At 34.5% G+C, this 21,046-nt stretch overlaps 1 protein-coding gene across 1 annotated transcript in view; it reads left to right on the forward strand.

The window, feature by feature from the left end:
- LOC123720413 (ryanodine receptor) overlaps nucleotides 1-19,548 on the forward strand; it is a 98,425-nt gene extending 78,877 nt beyond the window's left edge. Inside the window, 28 exon segments of the mRNA XM_045677005.1 lie at nucleotides 275-406; nucleotides 1,026-1,205; nucleotides 1,829-1,949; nucleotides 3,257-3,367; nucleotides 3,483-3,610; nucleotides 4,001-4,131; nucleotides 4,762-4,922; nucleotides 5,140-5,341; nucleotides 5,882-6,043; nucleotides 6,714-6,870; nucleotides 7,606-7,808; nucleotides 7,983-8,186; nucleotides 9,324-9,412; nucleotides 10,120-10,219; nucleotides 10,617-10,748; nucleotides 11,172-11,265; nucleotides 11,873-12,028; nucleotides 12,261-12,351; nucleotides 12,593-12,738; nucleotides 14,433-14,563; nucleotides 15,169-15,327; nucleotides 16,396-16,603; nucleotides 17,321-17,452; nucleotides 17,629-17,785; nucleotides 18,015-18,124; nucleotides 18,679-18,781; nucleotides 19,094-19,131; nucleotides 19,133-19,548. Of these exon segments, the coding sequence (XP_045532961.1) occupies nucleotides 275-406; nucleotides 1,026-1,205; nucleotides 1,829-1,949; nucleotides 3,257-3,367; nucleotides 3,483-3,610; nucleotides 4,001-4,131; nucleotides 4,762-4,922; nucleotides 5,140-5,341; nucleotides 5,882-6,043; nucleotides 6,714-6,870; nucleotides 7,606-7,808; nucleotides 7,983-8,186; nucleotides 9,324-9,412; nucleotides 10,120-10,219; nucleotides 10,617-10,748; nucleotides 11,172-11,265; nucleotides 11,873-12,028; nucleotides 12,261-12,351; nucleotides 12,593-12,738; nucleotides 14,433-14,563; nucleotides 15,169-15,327; nucleotides 16,396-16,603; nucleotides 17,321-17,452; nucleotides 17,629-17,785; nucleotides 18,015-18,124; nucleotides 18,679-18,781; nucleotides 19,094-19,131; nucleotides 19,133-19,279 (3,885 nt within the window). The 3' untranslated portion in view covers nucleotides 19,280-19,548.
- Nucleotides 19,549-21,046: the final 1,498 nt, after the last annotated feature.

Here is a 21,046-nt window from a genome sequence, read left to right on the forward strand (position 1 = left end):
TACACCCTTATTACGTATTAAGACTTAATCTAAATTAGTTATTTCAAAATAGAAAATAAATCAATTGTATCGTGAACAAGAGTTATTATCAAGTTGTCTACACTTTAATATAAAATTATACTAAATATATAACATTTGTTATGATTACAAACATTCTACAAGCCTCAAATATTTGGTGAATATTTGTTCTTTTTGTTTTCGTAGCACTTCATATAAATATGACATTTCTGTAAGTACGGCTTTAATCACAAATACCATAAAACACGCGTTTTAGGAGGATCCCCTATATATGTCTTACGCGCACATTATCGCGAAGTCCTGTGGAGAGGAAGAAGAAGAAGGGGGAGAAGAAGAGGAAGGTGGAGGGGAACCCGAAGGAGAAGATGAGGGAAAGTCCAGTATTCATGTAAGTCGTACTGAAAGATACTTTAACATAATAATTTTAACTTTTTCTAATGTTGAAATGTTGTTTATATTTCATAAAATATTTTATTAAAATGTTATATTTTCGCAAACGATAAATTTCTATTATTTACATAACTACGCTTTGCGTGCTTTTTATGGTCAACGTGAGACAGTCTCTATATAGATTACTGTACTAGTTATGTAAATATTGTAATAATTTCGTATTGATCCATATAAGGGAAAGATCTCTCGCGTAAACTTCTTGTGTACTTCTTGATAATAAGGTATAATTATATTATTGCTGAAAATGTGTTAACTGATAACGGTATGTTACATGCAGAAGACGATGGATACATACATGGTATGTAATTCTTGGAATAAAATGTCACTTTGCGAAGTAAATTTATTATGTAAAATATTAAATAAGAGTTAAAAACGCTGCTACTTTTCCGTATACTCTCTATCTATATACCAAACTTCTACTAGATTATTTTAGAGCCGTCTTATATTAACTAAGTTTCCCAAGATTAGAGATGTTGTTTGTTATTGCAGAATATTTCATCCATTAAAGTCATAATCGTTAAGTTATATTCTTTAAAAAGTAAATTTTGATGTAATAGGAACAAGAAATGGAAAAGCAGAAGTTGTTATTCCACCAAGCGCGTTTAGCCAACCGAGGAGTAGCCGAAATGGTCCTACTACACATCTCCGCTTCAAAGGGCGTTCCCAGTGACATGGTGATGAAGACGTTGCAATTGGGAATATCAATTTTGAGAGGGGGCAACATTGACATACAGATGGTAAGTGGTAATATGTAGCATATAGCTTAATCATATTAAATTCTGAATGAAATCGATTCCAAATCTGTATCAGAATTAATAACCTAAGATCCCATATTATACATGTCCCTCCAGTATTGTGTGGAATATCTCAAAAACTATTAAATCGATATTGATCAAATTTGAACAGTTTTCTTTAGTTGGAGTATACAAAGTTCACGAATACCTTGAAATGAGAAATAAAAGAGGAAATCAAACTGGCAGCTAAATACAACGAGCGGTTAATCTGTCGCCCGAACGAACTTGCTCGCCAACTCGCCATAGAACAGTGTGTGAGACCATCACCATATTCTACCGGCAGTAGCTTTGTGCAGTAGAAGAGTAGATGTTTCCAATGGGAAGACATTTCACATGACAGCACCACAGCACAGATTTGCTCATAGCCCTAAGGCTGATTGCAAATACGCGTAGAAGAAAAAAATAGTTGGAATATCCCTGTATTAAAATCAAAATTGAGCATCTCGATGTCACCTTTCGTTGCCAAGAAATCTTCAGGCATATGTCGAGTTACAGTCTTAATAAGAATATTCTTTTATTAAAAACAAACTGGTACTGAAGAAAAGGTTTTAAAATCCTTCTTTCAGGGTATGCTGAATCACCTCAAAGATAAGAAGGACGTCGGCTTCTTCACATCAATAGCTGGACTCATGAATTCCTGTTCTGTACTTGACTTGGATGCCTTTGAACGGAACACAAAAGCTGAAGGTACAGAATTTGTCTAATTTACTGCTTATGAAAATTTTATGAATCGTGATGAAGCTGCTTAAACTACAGTAACAAGAATCTTTATTGCTTTGAAATCTTAAGAATTTTGTTATCGTCTTTAAAAGAAAACACTTTTTTTTAATTTTTCCAAAAAAATTACGTTGTAAAGTCACCGTGACCGTGACCACGCACGCTGTAAAGCACGCGAAAAGTCGGAAAAAATTAAATTTAAAATTATGTATATAATTATAAGTTTATAATAATACAAATAGCTTTTATCCGGTTAAAAAAGTGTTTTCTTTCAATGTGTAAAAGCTATGTTAACAAAAGACAATATTATCGTCTTTACTTCTTTGCATTAGAGTCTATTTCGCAATGCACAATTCAATTATGTTGTATCTACCTTAACTATTAAAGTATTCACCTAGAGCTTTCCAGTGGAAATTAAAAGAGCTAGTTGATCTAGTTCTTAGATTACAAAATTAAACATTCCAATAATGACTTCATTCACCATAATTCGCTTCTTTCCCTTCTGACTTGACTGACTTTACATAAACTGTATAACTTCTAAGTTAAACAAATGCTCGTGCGTATGAGTCTCATCTATTCTCTACTCCGAGTTGACCATACTTCTTCGGGCAGTTTTTCGACGTTTATTCATAAACAACCAAACGAGTTAAATGAGCAATGAGCAATGATGGCACATGCGTAATTCTACCAAAATTCTTAAGAATATGTCATAAAATTGTTTAGAATTTAATTTAATAAATATTAAAAGCGAACAAAATGTATGTATTATTTTGTTCACTAAATGGTACAATAACTAAAACATCGAATTTAACAAACATGGTTTATTAGTGAACTGGTCCAAGTAATCTACGTATTTAGAATACCTTACAGCTTACTTTATTATAAAAAAAAATAATTTTAATCAATCAATCATATGAGACAGAGAATGTGAGTGTGTATTTGTGTGCGTAACTGAAGCCTGTGAGCCTGAAGCAGTGTTGGCATGTGAGCCTGAGGTGGTAGGTTGGATCCCTGGCTGTGCACCAATGAACTTGTACGCATTTACCATTCACTTGACCGGTGAAGGAAAACATCGTGAGGAAACCGGCTTGCCTTAGACCCAAAAAGTCGACGGCGTGCGTCAGGCAAAGAAGGCTGATCACCTACTTGCCTATTCGATTAACAAATGATCATGAAACAGATGCAGGATCTGAGGCCCAGACCTAAAAAGTTGTTACTGATATTGATAGTGTTTTAAGGATATCTTTTGTAGTATTAATACTATTTTATTATTTCAGGGCTGGGTGTGGGCTTGGAGGGCGCGGCGGGTGAGAAAAATATGCACGATGCAGAATTTACATGCGCCCTTTTTAGATTCATACAACTTACCTGTGAAGGACACAACTTGGGTAAATTATAACCTTAATTATATTTTACCTTATAATAATCTTTATTTAATTTACCTTAAGTAGTTTTCGTTTAAAATGTATGATTTTATTGCTTATTGTAAATATATTTTTACAGAGTGGCAGAACTACCTTCGAACTCAGGCTGGTAACACCACTACGGTGAACGTGGTTATATGCACAGTAGATTATCTACTAAGGCTTCAGGAGTCTATCATGGACTTCTACTGGCATTACTCCAGCAAGGTTATTGAAATATTGTATTTATTAATCTTCAAATGAACTAATGTATGTACAGTGTTCTATGTTCTATAACAATGTTCTAGGATATAGAAAAATAAATATTTTAAAACACATGCTAGCCCTAATGTTTAGGTAGTCCTTTTATTCAGGCGTGATTGACCACCTTAGCCTGCCTTAGTATATATACAATCAAATATCTAGTTAGTATGAAACATATTTGTATTTTATTGTCTTAAACAAATAATATGCGTTTCTGCATTTTGGACAAGGTATACAAACCTTAATACCCTGATTTGACTATGCTATTGTCAGGTTCCGAAAGGCTGTCATTAACCGCCATCACTTAATACATATACATACATATATAATTAGTTCTGACTCAAATATTTACAGGAACTAATAGACCCAGCGGGAAAGGCGAATTTCTTCAAAGCTATTGGCGTGGCTTCACAGGTCTTTAACACTCTCACTGAAGTTATTCAAGGACCTTGTACGCAAAATCAGCAAGCGTTAGCTCATTCCAGGTGAGATTCCTTCACAATGACTTCATGTTGTTGCAATAAGTCTGATTTATATTAAAAACGAAGGGTTTGATGATTTGTGTTTAAGTACTTTGATTGGGGCTGATACAATTGCGTATAAAATCTATAGAAATTTCTAGATTCCGTGTTCCATTATTATTACGCCCAGAATTAATTTTAAGCTATTTGAAAAAAGATTCCGCCACCAATGTTATGTTACCTGATTTAGTTGGAATTAGTTTTGCATATTCTTGTCAGACTTGAGTACGTTCTTATACAAAAATTAAGTCAATATTCATGAATTATCACGATTGTGAACTGTCTTATGTGAATTAACAGTTTCGCCCATTCCTATGTCCCAGTGTGATCCATATATATATACATATCAAATAGTAGTAACACCTTTAAATATGTCTGAATTAGAACATAATAAGTTTTATTTTTTTAAGCGATGATGTATTCAAATAAACAAACTATAAACTTGTACTAATAAATACGATAACAGATTTTCATAAGTATTTGCATTCACATTTTTACAGGTGTGATGTTTGCGAGCATACGTAAATAAAATGAAAAAGTATTTATTCATATGATAATGAGGTATGAATTCGAGATATGAATGCATTGTTACAGGTTATGGGATGCAGTAGGTGGTTTTCTTTTCCTTTTCTCGCATATGCAAGACAAGTTGTCCAAGCATTCCTCCCAAGTAGACCTGCTGAAGGAACTGCTAAATCTTCAGAAAGACATGATTACCATGATGCTGTCTATGCTGGAGGGGAACGTTGTTAATGGTTAGAACTTTAACCGAATTAGTTTAATATATAGTATTTTGTTAACATAGCTTTTACATTACATTTTACATTGAAAGAAAACACTTTTTAAACCGGATTAAAGCTATTTCTATTATTATAAACATATAATTATTAGCTTATTGTTTCTTTGTTTCCTTTCAATAGTTTAATTTTTTTCTCTTCCAATCCTATTCTTAATATTTTTTATGAATTTCAGGAACAATTGGTAAACAGATGGTAGACACTCTAGTAGAGTCCGCGTCTAACGTGGAACTCATTCTGAAATACTTTGATATGTTCCTGAAGCTGAAAGATCTGACATCAAGCGCCAGTTTCAAAGAAATTGACGCTAATAGTGATGGCTGGGTTCTGCCAAAGGACTTTAAAGAGAAGATGGAACAGCAGAAGAGTTATAGCCCGTAAGTCTCTTAGAAAAATATTCTTGAGCCGATTGCTTGTATGGTAACCTCTGTTTTTCTGAACCTATAACAATGCTTGGATCAGTATAGGTTGGTTAATTTAGCAAAGGAAGCATTTATTTTCTTTTTGAAGAGCCTTAAACAAACACAAATACTACTTTAAACCAGTGGTCCTACCAACTTTTAAGGTCTGGACCTTATATTTCTGTATATATTTCGATATCATTTGTTTTTGTTCAAATAGGTGATTTGCCGTCTGTGCCTGACACATGCCGTTAACTTTTTGGGTCTAAGGCATGCCGGTTACCGCATTTTTTTTCACTATATGAGCTGGTGTTAAATACGCACATAGACAGGTCCATTGGTGTGCAGTCGGGGTTCGAACCCACGTCGGTGGCTGATGCCACAAGGCCCACTCAGTTATTTCTTACTTATTACAAAAAATTTACTTCGTCAAATGAGACCTCTGTTTGTATGTCTGTTTTTGGTCTTAACAATTTAACTATTTTTTTTTTAAAACTAATTTTTTATATTTTAAAGAGAAGAGATAGAGTTCCTTCTGGCTTGTTGCGAGACAAACCACGACGGTAAACTTGACTATATCGGCTTCTGCGATCGATTCCATGAGCCTGCCAAAGAAATTGGATTCAACTTGGCTGTACTTCTTACTAACTTGTCAGAACACATGCCAAATGAACCCAGGTCAGTATTGCGGAACTCTTATAACCGCATCATTGCCGTTTGGTAATGATGGTGCCATAAAATAACCCATCTCCCTCTTCAAGGGACAGTTATTTTTTTTGGTATTTATTGTATTTTTTTCCTCTTTACTTTATAAGGAATTTTAACTTCTACTGTGGTGTAGCCCTACAAATACCAAGGTTAAACCCCTTGATGTTTTTGTGTTTTATGTATAGTTATGTGTGGTATTTCAAATGTTTTCATACTTTTATCCCTGGCGAATAAATGGTTTGTTTGTTGGGAAAGTAATAGAATTCAAAATAGCGCCTTCTTTAGAAACATTTGTTATAATGTGAAAGTATATGGGAAAACCAAGGTAAAACATACCGTTCAAGTATTACGTAAGCACTATAGAAGGTCTTTGATGATTATTGATTATTTGGTGATTAGTAATTATTTACTTTTTTACACATTTTACCCACACATTGTCTGTTCTTAAAAACTTAATGCATTTTCGAGGATTCCTATAAAAAATTAATACGCTTATGTACTATTAGGAGAGCTAGAGAGCCTTTGCTTACTTTTGATGACAAGAGGAGATGGGGGGATAAATTGCAATAAACCTGCTTACGTAATACTTGAAAGGCCACTTATTAGTGAATTAGGTATATTAAACCAAATTTTATTTTAGACTTGCTCGTTTCCTGGAAACCGCCGGATCAGTTTTGAATTACTTCGAGCCTTTCCTTGGAAGAATTGAGATAATGGGTGGTTCTAAACGTATAGAGCGGGTATACTTCGAAATCAAGGAATCCAATATTGAACAGTGGGAGAAACCACAGATTAAGGTAATATTTGTCATATATGCAAATTTAATAAGTAAAGTTTATTATCACAACTCGTTCATTCGATGTTGGTACTCCAAAATTCTTTTCGGATATATAAAACCTTATGTAATTACTAAACCACCGTTCGGATTGTTATTTATATTACGTATAGATTAATACAATGGTTTTAGTAGTCTATACTAATAATACTTCCCTGGGTTAAAATATTCGATTTAAATAATGATCTGTGTAATGTCACTTAAAAAAAACAGTTCGGAAACCGTTATTTGCATATACATAAATTTTACTTTTTATCTTAGTTTTATTCAATTTGGTTATAATGTTTGTTAAAATTAATATCTAACACGTCACAATATAAAGTTGATCTAAATCGTGTTTTAAACAGGTACTTTTGTATTGTCTTTTGTTAACAAAGCTTTTACACATTAAGAAAACACTTTTTAAACGGATTGAAGCTATGTATTATTATTATAAACTTATAATTTTTTACATAATTTTTTTTTAAAGTATCACAGCTGTGCTACTTTTGCCTTCAACACCTTTTGTCTTCAGTCACCGTGACCACGCACGCGTAAAGCACGCGAAACGTCGAAAAAAAATACAATTATGTAAATAATTATAAGTTTATAAACTTTTTTATACATAACACAATATACATAATACATAGCTTCAATCCGTTTAAAAAGTGTTTTCTTAAGGTACTTTTGTAGCAAGTTGATTGGATTCCTTTTGCAGGAATCGAAGCGTGCGTTCTTCTACAGCATAGTTACAGAAGGCGGAGACAAGGAGAAGTTGGAGGCGTTCGTCAATTTCTGTGAAGATGCCATCTTTGAGATGACCCATGCTTCGGGATTGATGGCCGCTTCAGAGGAATCCGCAAGTGGACCAAAGAATCGCGAGGCTGCTTATACTTACCTGGGTGATGATGACGATGAACGGTGAGCTCTTCTGATTTGGTTTGTCTGCCTGTACAGATTGCTATTTGATGTTACTTCGTCGTTACTACATCGTTGGGAAAGTTCGTCTGAACTTAGTTTTGTGGCAAAGTGTGTACCCAAATCAATCAACTCTTTATGAACGATGTTAAATCTTGTTCTTAATTTTATTTTCAGAGCCGGTAAAGATCCATTCCGTCGTGGCTACCAATCGGTTAAAGATGCGATAGCCGCAACATTTTCGTTCTTATCGCCATCTAATATAAAGGCCAAAATCGCGGACATGCAACAAATGCCACCCGCGGAACTCGTGGTTGGCTTCCTGAAACTCTTCTTCTATCTGTTCTACTATATTGGATATGGATTTGTTGTCGTTATAAGGTAAGGCTTTTAAATTGTCTAAATTTAACAGTATTCAGTCTATAGTATTGTCTTTGGTTAACATAACTTTTACACATTGAAAGAAAACAATTTTTACTAGCACAAATAGCTTTAATCCGGTTAAAAATTGTTTTCTTTCAGTATTCAGTCTCTTTCCATATATACAGTTGAAAATTAGTTAGAAATACTTATCAATTTATTTTGCCTTATATATAAAGATTTACGATTCACATTAAAAAGTTATATTCTATATAAGTGACTGGGATAACCCAATAAAAACATGACACTTGAGTATCAAGAACAATGTTGAATTGATAAAATTGATTTGGATTGAGAATGGGAATTCTAGTTGTAGTTATGAAAAAACTTGGCAAGAGTCGAATCCAGGATGGAAAACTTTACGTATACTTGACAAACTAAGTCGCGAAGGTAATAAAAGTCATAAGAAACTTATAAAGTGTTTAACAAATACAGATTCATAAAAATTGTGTTTCATTCCATGCTTAACTTGATGCACAGTCATTGGTAATGGTCACTAAATATTCTATGAAATATTTCTATCTCAAACCTATAATTTACTTAGAGTTATGTAAAAGATTATTAAGCGATATTAAAATATACATTCATGGTTTTAGAATCTTTCATCACGTTACGTTTTTGAAGTCATAATTATGAAATATTCAAATCATCACACATCGCTTCACGGAAAGTATTTTCGAACCAATTCAACTTAGGGTCCTAGAAGAAAAGAGCGTATCAATCTATGAAAGGCCGGCAACGCACTCGCGAGCCTCTGGCATTGAGAGTGTCCATGGGCATATATCACTTAACATCAGATGAGCCTCCTGCCCATTTGCCCCCTGGTCTAAATAAAAACTTTAATGATTGACCTTTTTGACCACGTTATTTCGCCTCTACAATGTATAAAATAGCACTGCCAAAAAATACTAGGCTGTATCTAAAACCCGGATTTTTTAAAATCTTTTAAACTTGTTGCAAATATTTCACACACGCTTTTGACTTAGTTTAATATTTTGATCCATTAAAATAGTCCTTCAATATCATATCCACGTAGATCTTAGATTACTTTGATTCTAGTAATTTTAACACAATGTTTGATATACGATTTTAATCTAGGTATATATTCGGCGTATTACTCGGCTTGATGCGTGGACCTCATGTAGATGAACCTCCGCCTCCAGAACCCACTGAGGAGGAGAAAATCGGTCAGTTTAAACACAGATTGATCACACAAAGTAAGGGAAAAATGTACTAGAGTGGCAGCTTGGCTATGTTCGGTCACTAAACGAGTCTGGCATGATCTATACTCCGTAAATGAGAGTATTTTTTAAAGTATATATAAAGACAAGATATGAAAAGATTTTTATTTGCATAAACATTTCGGGGAACATTATCTGATGTTTTTCATAGTTAACTTCCAATAAATATATTTTTAATTACATATGTAATATTTTAAATAATTTTCATTTGACAAAAAAAAATGATATTAAGTGGCTTAGCTAGGAGTAAACTTAAAAGACAAAATAAAATTGGTGGCCGAACGCTTAAAACTCATAATGCAGAACGCAAATTCTAACAGTTTCAAAATGTTATCTAACATTGGCTTCTAATCGAAATTCAATACATAAAAACTAATGAAAGATTCGCTGCGTTAATGATTTTATTGTCGTGTGTTTAATAAAATTAATTATATGATAATTGCACCTTAGTATTGAAGCTAGTACCTACAAATGTTGAAAGTAAAATTTGTAAATTTATTAAAAAAATATTGTTAGAGAAATCACAATATCGACAACACAAGTATCCAAATTTTGATTATTTACTCAAGCTATTCCAAACACCACACCACCATTATCTTTACAAATATCGTAACTACTGCTTTATCTGTGTTTAAATCAAGTTTGATATCCAGGTCCGTCTCGCCATCTACCCGCATTGCCAGCGGCAGATGATACAGGACAAATGCAAGTCTCTGCTTTCGGTCTAGATATAACTAAAGAGGATAATGGCCAGTAAGTAAAAAACTGTTTTAAACATATACAATGTACTACTGACTAATTGTACTACTATATAGCTACCCACAATACAGGGGCTTCATAGTGTACTAGACTAGCGATATACGAATTTTGTCAGAATATGTCATGAATAAAAGTTTTATTATCTAGACTTCGTCCGTTTGGATGTTTTCAGTAGTTTGGGAGTTCAGTAGAAATCCCAACTGATCACGGTCTTTTTATTATCAAAACTAAATTGAGACTTCTTACTGTCTACAATATTCCGCAGAGTCAAAGGCCAAATCTGTATATATAAGAAAAAACTTCATATTTTTAGGAATTTTAAGAACTAGTTGTAAACTAAAAGCATTGAAGAAATAATATTTTGGTTATGAGAATGTAATATTGTTAATAGGTTACAAGTAAAGCCCCACGAGTCACCCACCACTTCGACGCCATCTTCCGGTGAGGAGGCAGAGGTGTCCCCAGACGAGAGTATTGAACATAGCGAGGAACAACAACCGCCTTCACTCATCGATTTGCTCGGGTTAGATATAAATTTGACACAAATTTAAATCACTTGTACGATCGAAATACGAAATTCCAAACGTATCACCTCGTCGTACCACAACTGAGCGTGTTTTAAAGCAGTTTTGCCGCGCACTACCACTATGTGGAACCAGCTGCCCACTAAAGTATTTCCAAATCAACCTTTAAGAAAAGAGCGTAAAAATTCTCAAAAGGCCGACAACGCACTGGAGAGTCTGGAGAGTGTCTATGAGCTTCACATCAGATGAGCCTCCTGTCCGTTTGCTGTATAAAAAATACTTTTCGGAATAACTTTTCAAATAAACATTCTATAGATTTCCCTGTGTTTGAGTTCGTCCGTCCACTTTTACTTGCAAATTAACATTTAAAAGAAATTCTAAAGTAGTTTTAAAAATTAATATAAATTACTTTAATATTTTAGTGGGGAACAAGCAAAGAAACAGGCCCAAGAGCGTGTTGAAGCTCAGGCAGCTCAACAAGCTGCTATGTCCGCCATTGAAGCTGAAAGCAAAAAGGTGAACATTATTTTATTTACCTACAAAGATTTACGATATAAAGTATCATACCTAAATCTCTAAAATTTTTATTATTAAACTTAATTAAAAAAAACACTTGCTCATGCAGCGTGGATTTGAGAAAATATATCGATTTAAAAAGGTATTACTTATTTTGAGAAATTTTAATAGTTTAACAATTGTGAGCAGTGTTGGCCACTGACTTCTGCGGGCGACTCTCATCCCTAAGGTCGTAGGTTCGATCATCAGCTGTGCACCAATCAGTATTTAATATTTGCTCGAACGGTGAAAGAAAATACCGTAAGGAATCTCTCGCCATAGACCCAAAAATTCAACGGCGTGTGTCAGGCACAGAAGGATTATCACTAACATGGGTATAAGGTTGACAAATGATCATGAAATTCAGACATTTGACGTTGTAGCGCCACTAACAATTGTACAAACATTCTTGTGTATATAGTATTTGGAGATAATAGTAAATAACATATTATGCTTTAAAGAAATAATTATAGGCATTTAAGAATAGAATTGAAAATTATTAAAATAGACCAACACAAGATAATAAAATAATATCTTTTTCTTTCTCTATTTTTCATAATCTCTCCAGGCAGTACAAGTTCCCGCTCCGTCCGCCCTGTCCCAAGTAGACCTCTCCCAGTACACAAAGCGTGCCGTATCCTTCCTCGCGAGAAACTTCTACAACCTGAAGTACGTCGCTCTCGTGCTCGCGTTCTGCATCAACTTCGTGTTGCTCTTCTATAAGGTAAGAGAATTAAACAGATTTATTTTTAATAATAGGCATAGTTTTGAGTGACTTCTATGTACAAAGTAAGAATTGAAATACTTTAATTACGATTACTGAAACTTTGAATACGTTCCGTGCTATTTGATATCAGATGCTGTTAACCAATCACATTCAAGCGAGGCGATCTGTCGTTGTGTTGTGTGTACGCTCAGTTTACTGGCATCTACTATAGAAAAACATATATTTTCAGGTGTCGATTCCGGATAGTGATAAAGAAGGTTCTGGTATCGGAGACATCATCAGCGGATCTGGATCAGGCCAGGGATCGGGAAGTGGAGAGGGTATGTCTTTTGAATAGAAAACTTATTTACGAAACTATGCGACATAAACTTCTGAGCTATTGGAATTAGCTAGGCTGGCTTAATTTGCCTGGACTTAACGCACAACGGACCAAATGTCCGTCTAAGTGCGGAAACTGCGCCCACACTACACACTAACTATGCGAACTGAATATTCAACCAAAAAAGTATCTCTTCTTATTATATTATATTATATATTATATCTTGATATTCTCGCTTACAGGCTCCGGTGAAAGTGAGGACGATGATAGCCTAGAAGTGGTTCGAATAGATGAAGACTTCTTCTATATGGAGCACGTTATCAAGATGGCCGCAGCTCTTCACTCCATCGTATCGCTTGCTATTCTCATTGGATATTATCACCTGAAGGTATGTTATTATACTATTGTTACGAGCTAGGGGATGGGATAGAAAATGCCGTGGATTTATTCAAGGGTTTATTTCTTGAAAAATCAATGAGGAATTTATCAACACAAATTAATCGCAGAGATGCACTAATTACACACACAAAACAATCACTAATTACTTCACTTATGCACACATTATCACTTTATTCGCACTTTATCGCTTCGGTGTTCCTCTCTTGTTATCGCATTCAAAACTAAAGGTGACTAGTCGCGTTTCGGCTCGCTTATATATCCCTGGGAATAATTCTAAACAATATTCGAGAACACTGTAGGCGGGCTTGCTACTGAGTAGCGATTGCACAATTCTAGAACGTCCGCACTCTTTCTCTCTTTCGCACGTTGCTCCGTCCTTGTCGTACGGCGTTCTAGAGTGCTCAGTCTAGTTTCGAGAAAGTTTTGATCTTCTCTCTCTCTCTCTCTCGTATCATTTCGTCCTTTTTGGTCTCACACCTAGAAAGTTTGGTCTAGAATATTCCTTCATCAAAGGGGTATACCTAGGCCTGAAAACGCCTGAAAATGGGTCTCCTGAAAACTGCACCACTCTACTACACATGTTCTGAAACCGACTGAAAAAAGGTTTCAGCTTCCTGAAAACTAGGGTAACATTATGGAAATTACAATTTTCTAATATGTGATTGACCCTCTCCTGAAACGGTCAGAAATCATATTACAGCCTGCTGAAAAGTTCTCTAACTAATGGAAAAATCTAGAAACATTGCAGTCGACCCGTCTTCGTAACACTATTATACTGATTTCTTTTTAATTAACGACGCTGTCTATGGAACTCCTTGACTTGTCAGTCCTTCAAGGATTAAAGATTACAATTGTTTTTATTGTATATGTATTAGTTATATTAATGTGAAGATATTCAGAAGGATTAATGAAATATATATAAATGATTAACATACAATGCAATAGAATCAGTATACATTTTTATATCCAAAAGACTTTATTTTAAATGGCTTCGTCAACGAAGTCACTTTCCGTGCGGCTTGGCGTTGCGTAAACATGTGGGGTTTCTCTATATCTTCTACCGCATTTACCATGGAGACTAGAGGAGTTGTTCGGAACTGCAGCTGAGTTTCATCATCGGACGTTAAGGCAGAATACAAAGTACATACCATCCGTATCACTTCGACGTCCGTCGTTCCACAACTGAGCGTTTCTTAAGGGAATTTTCTCCGCGCACCAGCACTATTTGGAAACGGCTGCCCAATACCTGAGTATTTCCGAACCATTTCTTAAAAGGCCGGCAACGCACTTGCTTGCCTCCTGGCAATGTGAGTTTCCATGGGCGGTGGTATCACTTAACATCAGATGAGCCACCTGCCCGTATGCCTCTTATTACATAAAATTAAAAATCGACGCCTACAATTTGCGCTTACAAATTGCGACGGGTACCGACCCAAATTATTATGAACGCTAAGGCTTTATTATGAAACCTTTCCACCTCAGCCACTGGGGCCTTCGATTCGGCCAGCCAGTGGTTAAACTGATTGAGGATTCTCCCTTTATGTTGGAGTAACTGTACACCATCCCAACAACTTACTTTTGAACATTGGATCTATAATTAATTTACGTAATTTATGGAAATTCATTTCATGCGTTTCCGACCCTTGAGGGATTCCATTTATGACTATTAAATGCTCGTTTCAGGTGCCTCTGGCTATATTTAAACGTGAAAAGGACATCGCTCGTCGCCTGGAGTTTGACGGACTCTACATCGCTGAACAGCCGGAAGATGACGACCTGAAGAGCCATTGGGACAAACTTGTTATTTCTGCCAAGTTAGTAAAAATATTTGATGGAGCTCTCACCCAATACTTTAGAGTTTACTTGTCTTAAAAACAAGTATGGCTAGATTTTGTATACGTTCTTGATAATCTCAGTTTAAATCTTAAACATAACGGGAGATATTCAACTACTGTAATCGTTTAAAACAAGGGCTTATAACATAAAATTGTAGGTAGTGGAGTAGAGTTGCAATGCTGTACATTGCAAACAAAAAACTTGAGTTATTTATGGATGCTGAGTGGCACATTGTTACTTATAACGTATATACAAGTAAGTGATGTCGGCCTTTTGTTACATTTTCGGAAACGAGAATGTTATACTATAACTTGTGAACGTATGAAAAACTAAAGGGCTAATTTATTATTACCAATTACGTTTACAATTCATTGGCTACAAGTATACAGTTAACATTTGGTTTGCGCTGTTTATTATTAACTAATATATATACAGTGAAATCTACCGAAATGAGTGGATTCTGTATAGACTGCTAAAATCTTAAGTACTTTGTGGTAACTTTCATGATAATTCAGACGGGATGAGTTCCACAGAATCAGTATAAGTATTGCGCTTATATTTTACAAATAAAGTCATCTTACAGATCGTTCCCGGTAAACTATTGGGACAAGTTTATAAAGAAGAAAGTCCGAGCTAAGTATTCTGAGACCTACGACTTTGACTCCATATCCAACATGTTGGGAATGGAAAAGACTTCTTTCTCGGCCCAAGAAGAAGAAAGCAATAAAGGACTGTGGAACTAGTAAGTTTTTATTAATAATAATATTTTGCCCTTTTTAAATGAAACCTAGGGCAACGCTTCATAGGTATTTGGATCTATATGGAAGCACATATATTCAAATCGCGTAAAATATTCAAAAGTCAAAAATCATTTATTCATATAGGTAACACATTGTACACTTGTGAACGTCAAAAAAATAAATATACATTAAATGCATTAATTTACATTTACTGCCATTTCTCAAATAAAGGGCGTTGAACGGAAGAGAAGAACTGGCATAAACTCTCCGCCAACCTTGTTAATCACCAAGTTTTTATTTTGTATTACGCAACGTTTGTAAGGAGCTGCAACCATTACACCATGTTCCACATGACATCCTTAGTAATAATAAATAATAATAAAATAAATTAAAAACAAAGATTTGTCCTCTATCAGCAAGAGGCATGGTGAAATAGGAGCACGCACTTACATTATCGAGGGAACAATACGCAAAGACATAGACGAAATAACTAACATCACCGCATACACGAATTCAAGTCCGACCAGTCACCACAAGACATCGGCCCCCTTGCCATATTTTAGGGAGAGAGACAACTAGACGCATGAACGTTCAAATTGCAAGGAAGCCTATTCACGGACACAAACACTAGACTACTGTAAAGTTCGTGCTATGTGCTCCGGTTGCAAATGTTCAGAAGAATGTTCAAGCAAAAACAAGTTAAAGTTCAAATAAAAACTAATAATGTTATAGAAACCCACTAGGATTAATTTTTTGGATGAGGTCTTCATAATATTATGTTCCAACGCGATTAAAACAATTAGATTTTTTTATCGTCTATAAATTGCTGTGTTTAAATTTTCGTAGCTATTTTTTTTTTTTAGTTGTGTTACTCATATGTTTATAAAAAAATCTTATCTTTGAATAAATTTAAAGGCACTTCTATAATTATAACTTGTTTATGTTTATCTTAATATCTTGTATTTGTGACGTCTCTATATATACGTATGCCTTCTTGATAAATAAATAGTTAAAGTTTTTCCGAGGTGTACGCCTATTGGATATTTAAAAATATTTTTATTTAATTTCAGTATCGTTAACATCGACTGGCGCTACCAAGTGTGGAAGGCGGGCGTGACTATCACGGACAACTCGTTCCTTTACTCCCTCTGGTACTTCAGTTTCTCCGTGATGGGCAATTTCAACAACTTTTTCTTCGCCGCCCATTTGCTGGATGTTGCCGTCGGCTTCAAGACGCTAAGAACCATTCTTCAGTCCGTCACGCATAATGGAAAACAGGTAACGTTGCTTATTAATACATTTATTTAATTAAAATATCATTTAGAAGATATATCTGAAAAAGGTTTTGCCGATTTCTGCCGACTAAAACAGCCAATGTATTCTTTTAATCTCGATTCGTGTCTTCGGTGAGAGTTAAAGTGAGTTATATAATATACCTAATCCAGCTATAAGTACTGTCGCAAATGAAAATGCATTTTTTATGAAGTAATATAATGAAATTTATACCTACATATTATTTGGACTCAGCAACAAATAAAAAATAGTATTTTCGTAAGGGCCACCTTTGGCTTTTACACAGGCCTTTAATCTGTTTAGCCACGAATCTATGGATTAACGCACTGCTTCCGAGGGAAATTTCGCCACTGCTTGCTTCAGATATGTTCTGTTACAAATGAAAATGCATATTTTTCAACTTTTTAATTATTTTGAATTTGGAACACATTTATTATTTCAAAACCTTCTCTCAATTTTGCGCTATTTCACATATTTTTTCGTGTTCATTATCAAGATATATCAAGCTCACTTTCTTCTTCGATTAAAAAAATCGATTTTAATTCCACTTCGCGTGGGATAGAACGCGTCTTCCTTATTGGTTTCTGATGCCATATTAACATAAAGAAAGCAATTGAAATCTCGTAGGTTCAAGCACAGAGTTTAAAGTTAAGTAACCTACTCAATCATTTTGTTTACTGTTTTTATTTAACTTTATTGCAGTTGGTGTTAACTGTTATGCTGTTAACAATCATAGTATATATCTACACTGTCATAGCGTTCAACTTTTTCCGCAAATTCTACGTTCAAGAAGAGGATGACGAGATCAACAGAAATTGCCATGACATGCTTTCTGTAAGTTAAAATATATAATTTAAGATAGTTATAACATGACAAAATATATATTTGTAAAAGTTTTATACTTTTGGTGGATATATCGATGGCTGCTGACACACACACAAAACAGTTTCATTCTTAACAAGCTCTTACAATTATGTAATTTGGAACATAATTACTATGTGATCTTTCAGTGCTTCGTGTTCAACCTATACAAAGGCGTACGCGCAGGAGGAGGCATCGGGGACGAGTTGGAACCTCCCGATGGAGACGATTCGGAGGTGTACCGCATCATCTTCGACATATCTTTCTTCTTCTTCGTCATCATTATCCTGCTGGCTATCCTTCAGGGTGCGTTTTAAATAGTTTATATTCTACAAATAGAATTTATTATCTCTATAAGAGTATTATCTTCTAGAGTGGTAGTTAAACCTTATAACTTTGACCCATTGTTTTTTTCTTTTATTCTATTAACTTACGATAAATGGACGTTACTACGATAGCTTGAAAGCAGAATTTTGTAAATTAATTAAAAATCGTAATCTTTTTTGCTTAATTTAACTAAAATTAAATCTTTCAGGTTTGATCATCGATGCGTTTGGTGAGCTCCGTGACCAACTTGAGTCAGTCAAAGAAGACATGGAGTCCAACTGCTTCATTTGTGGCATCAATAAGGACTACTTTGATAAGGTCAGGCTTTAGCAAAAGTTAAGAAGGCAACCCAAAATCTGTGATACAAGTGTGATTTAAAAAAACCTATAATGTGTTTCGGAAATATATGATATGTGTAGTCTTTGATTTCCTTTCCATCCTAGAAACACGAATGGTTTCAGATATCGCCTATATAAATCAGATGTATGTCTAAACTTCTCTACTCTCGTAATCTACCTCATTGAGCGGCAAAGAGGCATAGAGTAGAATTTCTATTTCATTGATATAATCTGTGTAAACAAGTAGATAATAATAGGTCATTGACATGCCAATTTTTTTATGATTCATTGACCAAGCTAATATAATTTGCACACATAGATACAAAATAGAGGACAACTCAGGTTAACCTCCTTGTTAATCACATTATTGTTTAATATTGCTAGTAAAATCTAGACTCTAGAATAACTTGATATTTTAGTCAAGAAATGTTCAAATTGGCAGTTTTTGATATACATCTATATTTCGACCTAAAGAAAAAATATTTTCCCAGATTTTTAATTCCTAAAATCATAGACAATAATTTGACATTACAGGTGCCGCACGGTTTCGACACACACGTGCAACGAGAGCACAATCTCGCAAATTACATGTTCTTCTTGATGCATCTCATCAACAAACCCGACACTGAATATACAGGTATGTAAACCGCTAAACCAGTTTTAGTAAATTTTAGGATTTTGTTCTGAGGCCAAAATGCCTCCTAACTTTTACAAGCTTGATTGCCCGTGCTTTTAATTATTTACGATAATAAACACAATATGTGTCTGTTTGACAATCATATTAATACAAGAAATAGAAACCATGACCATAAAGGTGCGTATCCTGGATTAAGGCGTGTTAACTCAGAGCAAACTTAAGAGTTTCAATACTTAGAGACTTCTGTAATATCGAATATACTCAATTTACAATCTTAATGTGATAATATTATCTAAAACTTATTTCTATCAGGTCAAGAGACATTCGTATGGAACATGTACACGCAAAGATGCTGGGACTTCTTCCCAGTCGGAGATTGCTTCCGGAAACAGTATGAAGACGTCATGGGAGAATAGTGTTGTCTCCCTCACTCGTACCGACATCGTATTGTCATTTGTCAATTGCCGCGATAATGGCTTCCAAGCCGATGCTCAATAACACCAATTATAAATTAAAGCAATATTGTTTTAAGGAAAGTTAAGTGTTAAGACAGTTTTCCTTTTTATATAAATTTGGAAATCATAAGTTAAAATTAAGATTAAAAGGGAATTATTGCCAAAAATGTATTTTGTGGCAGATTTTAATCGTTGAAACGTTTTCTATTAAATGGTGGCCTTTCCAAGTATGTAATGTTTTCTATTTTAACTTTTTCGATATAGTTTATGTAAGAATATAAAGTGCGTTGAATAAAATTAATTTATTCTGAACTTGATTTTTTTTTTCGCTTTGAGTGTTCTACGAGATGTTGGATCTATAGGATCAATGTTTATACTAAAAGCTAGTTAGCTTTCTCTATATTGTCAAGTTAAGAATTCTTCAAAAGTTTCTTTGAAAATCGGTGCCCCTAACAAATATAGCGATTTTTAGTTATTATTTTTTATATTTGTGGTGTTCAAATTTTCACCATGGAGATATATTTAACATATATCAAAATTTAAAGTTAGACCTATTGAACAAAATTCTTATATCTTAGATAGATCTAAAAGAACTACATTTGCCTCCTGGAGTAGCCATCGTCAAGAAACCAGACGTTAAAATTTGATTTTATATGCAAGAATTTATTGCGAGACTAAAAATATTTGGCCCAAGAGGATCACCTTGTTGACAACCAACTTCTGAAGAGAGTTCGTAACTCTTGTATGTTAATTTTGATGGCTCTGAGTAACACTGTAAATGATAGTTATATATTTCTGAAATGGTCTCAGAAGCCTTTGTCAACAAGGTGTCGTCCCTATTTATTGAATCAAATGCATTTTTGACGTCAACTTTCAACAACACATCAATTTTTTCGTTACTAAAAGCGTTTTTCTACGCCATCGTTTTATATCCGCCAAAGTTGACTTTAGCTGACTTTGAGAAGCCGCTAGCAGTTGAGTTGTATTGGTTTGGCAACTTAAGTTATATTGGTTCAAAAATTTAATTTGTTTAATTTGTTCAACATATTTTTTAATTAAATAATTAATTATAGGTTTTAACGCAACTTTTTCGAATTTATTTATTACAGAAATACATACATTATCCTTACATCTCGAGAAACATTAAATAAAATATAGTAAAGTACATATATAATATTAAAACACATAATATACACAATATCGCTACTGTGAATTCACTCTGCGAACATATAAATATATCTTATATATTAACATATATATATTCTGTCGGAGACAGAATTCAGTAGTCGCAATGTCCTGGATAACGGGGATCTGTGCAACAGACTGGTTCTTGCCCTTCGTATTGCAAATAACCTAGGCCTTCGCCGTCGCACATATACCATAGGTACTAAGAAAACCAGTTCTTGGAGTACACTTGGGTTGCACACTACACCCCTCAAGACTTTCAGTACGTAGTAGGCCAACTGTAAGTTGCGTCTGATTTCCAATTTATTGTACCCCACCATCCCTAAGAAAAATAATGTTGGGTACATTAAAGTTTAGTAGGGAAAGACGCCATACAGTCTTTAATAGAAGTGTCGTGCAAATTTATTCTGTATGCGGTCCAACATAAGGCAGTAGGTATTTAGGTTCTTGCGGAGCCCAAACAGACGAGTTACACTCCAACATACTTCTAACCAGAGCGTTGTACAAGCTTGAGATAGCTTATAATATTAATGAACGTTGTTACCCTTGCGAAATTCAGTTGGGCTCTCTCTTACTGTCGTTTCCCGCTTGAGTATCACCCCTGACACGTTGTACTCATGATGAC

This window comes from Pieris brassicae, chromosome 2 (assembly GCF_905147105.1).
Source record: "Pieris brassicae chromosome 2, ilPieBrab1.1, whole genome shotgun sequence".
NCBI classification, from domain to species: Eukaryota; Metazoa; Arthropoda; class Insecta; order Lepidoptera; family Pieridae; genus Pieris; species Pieris brassicae.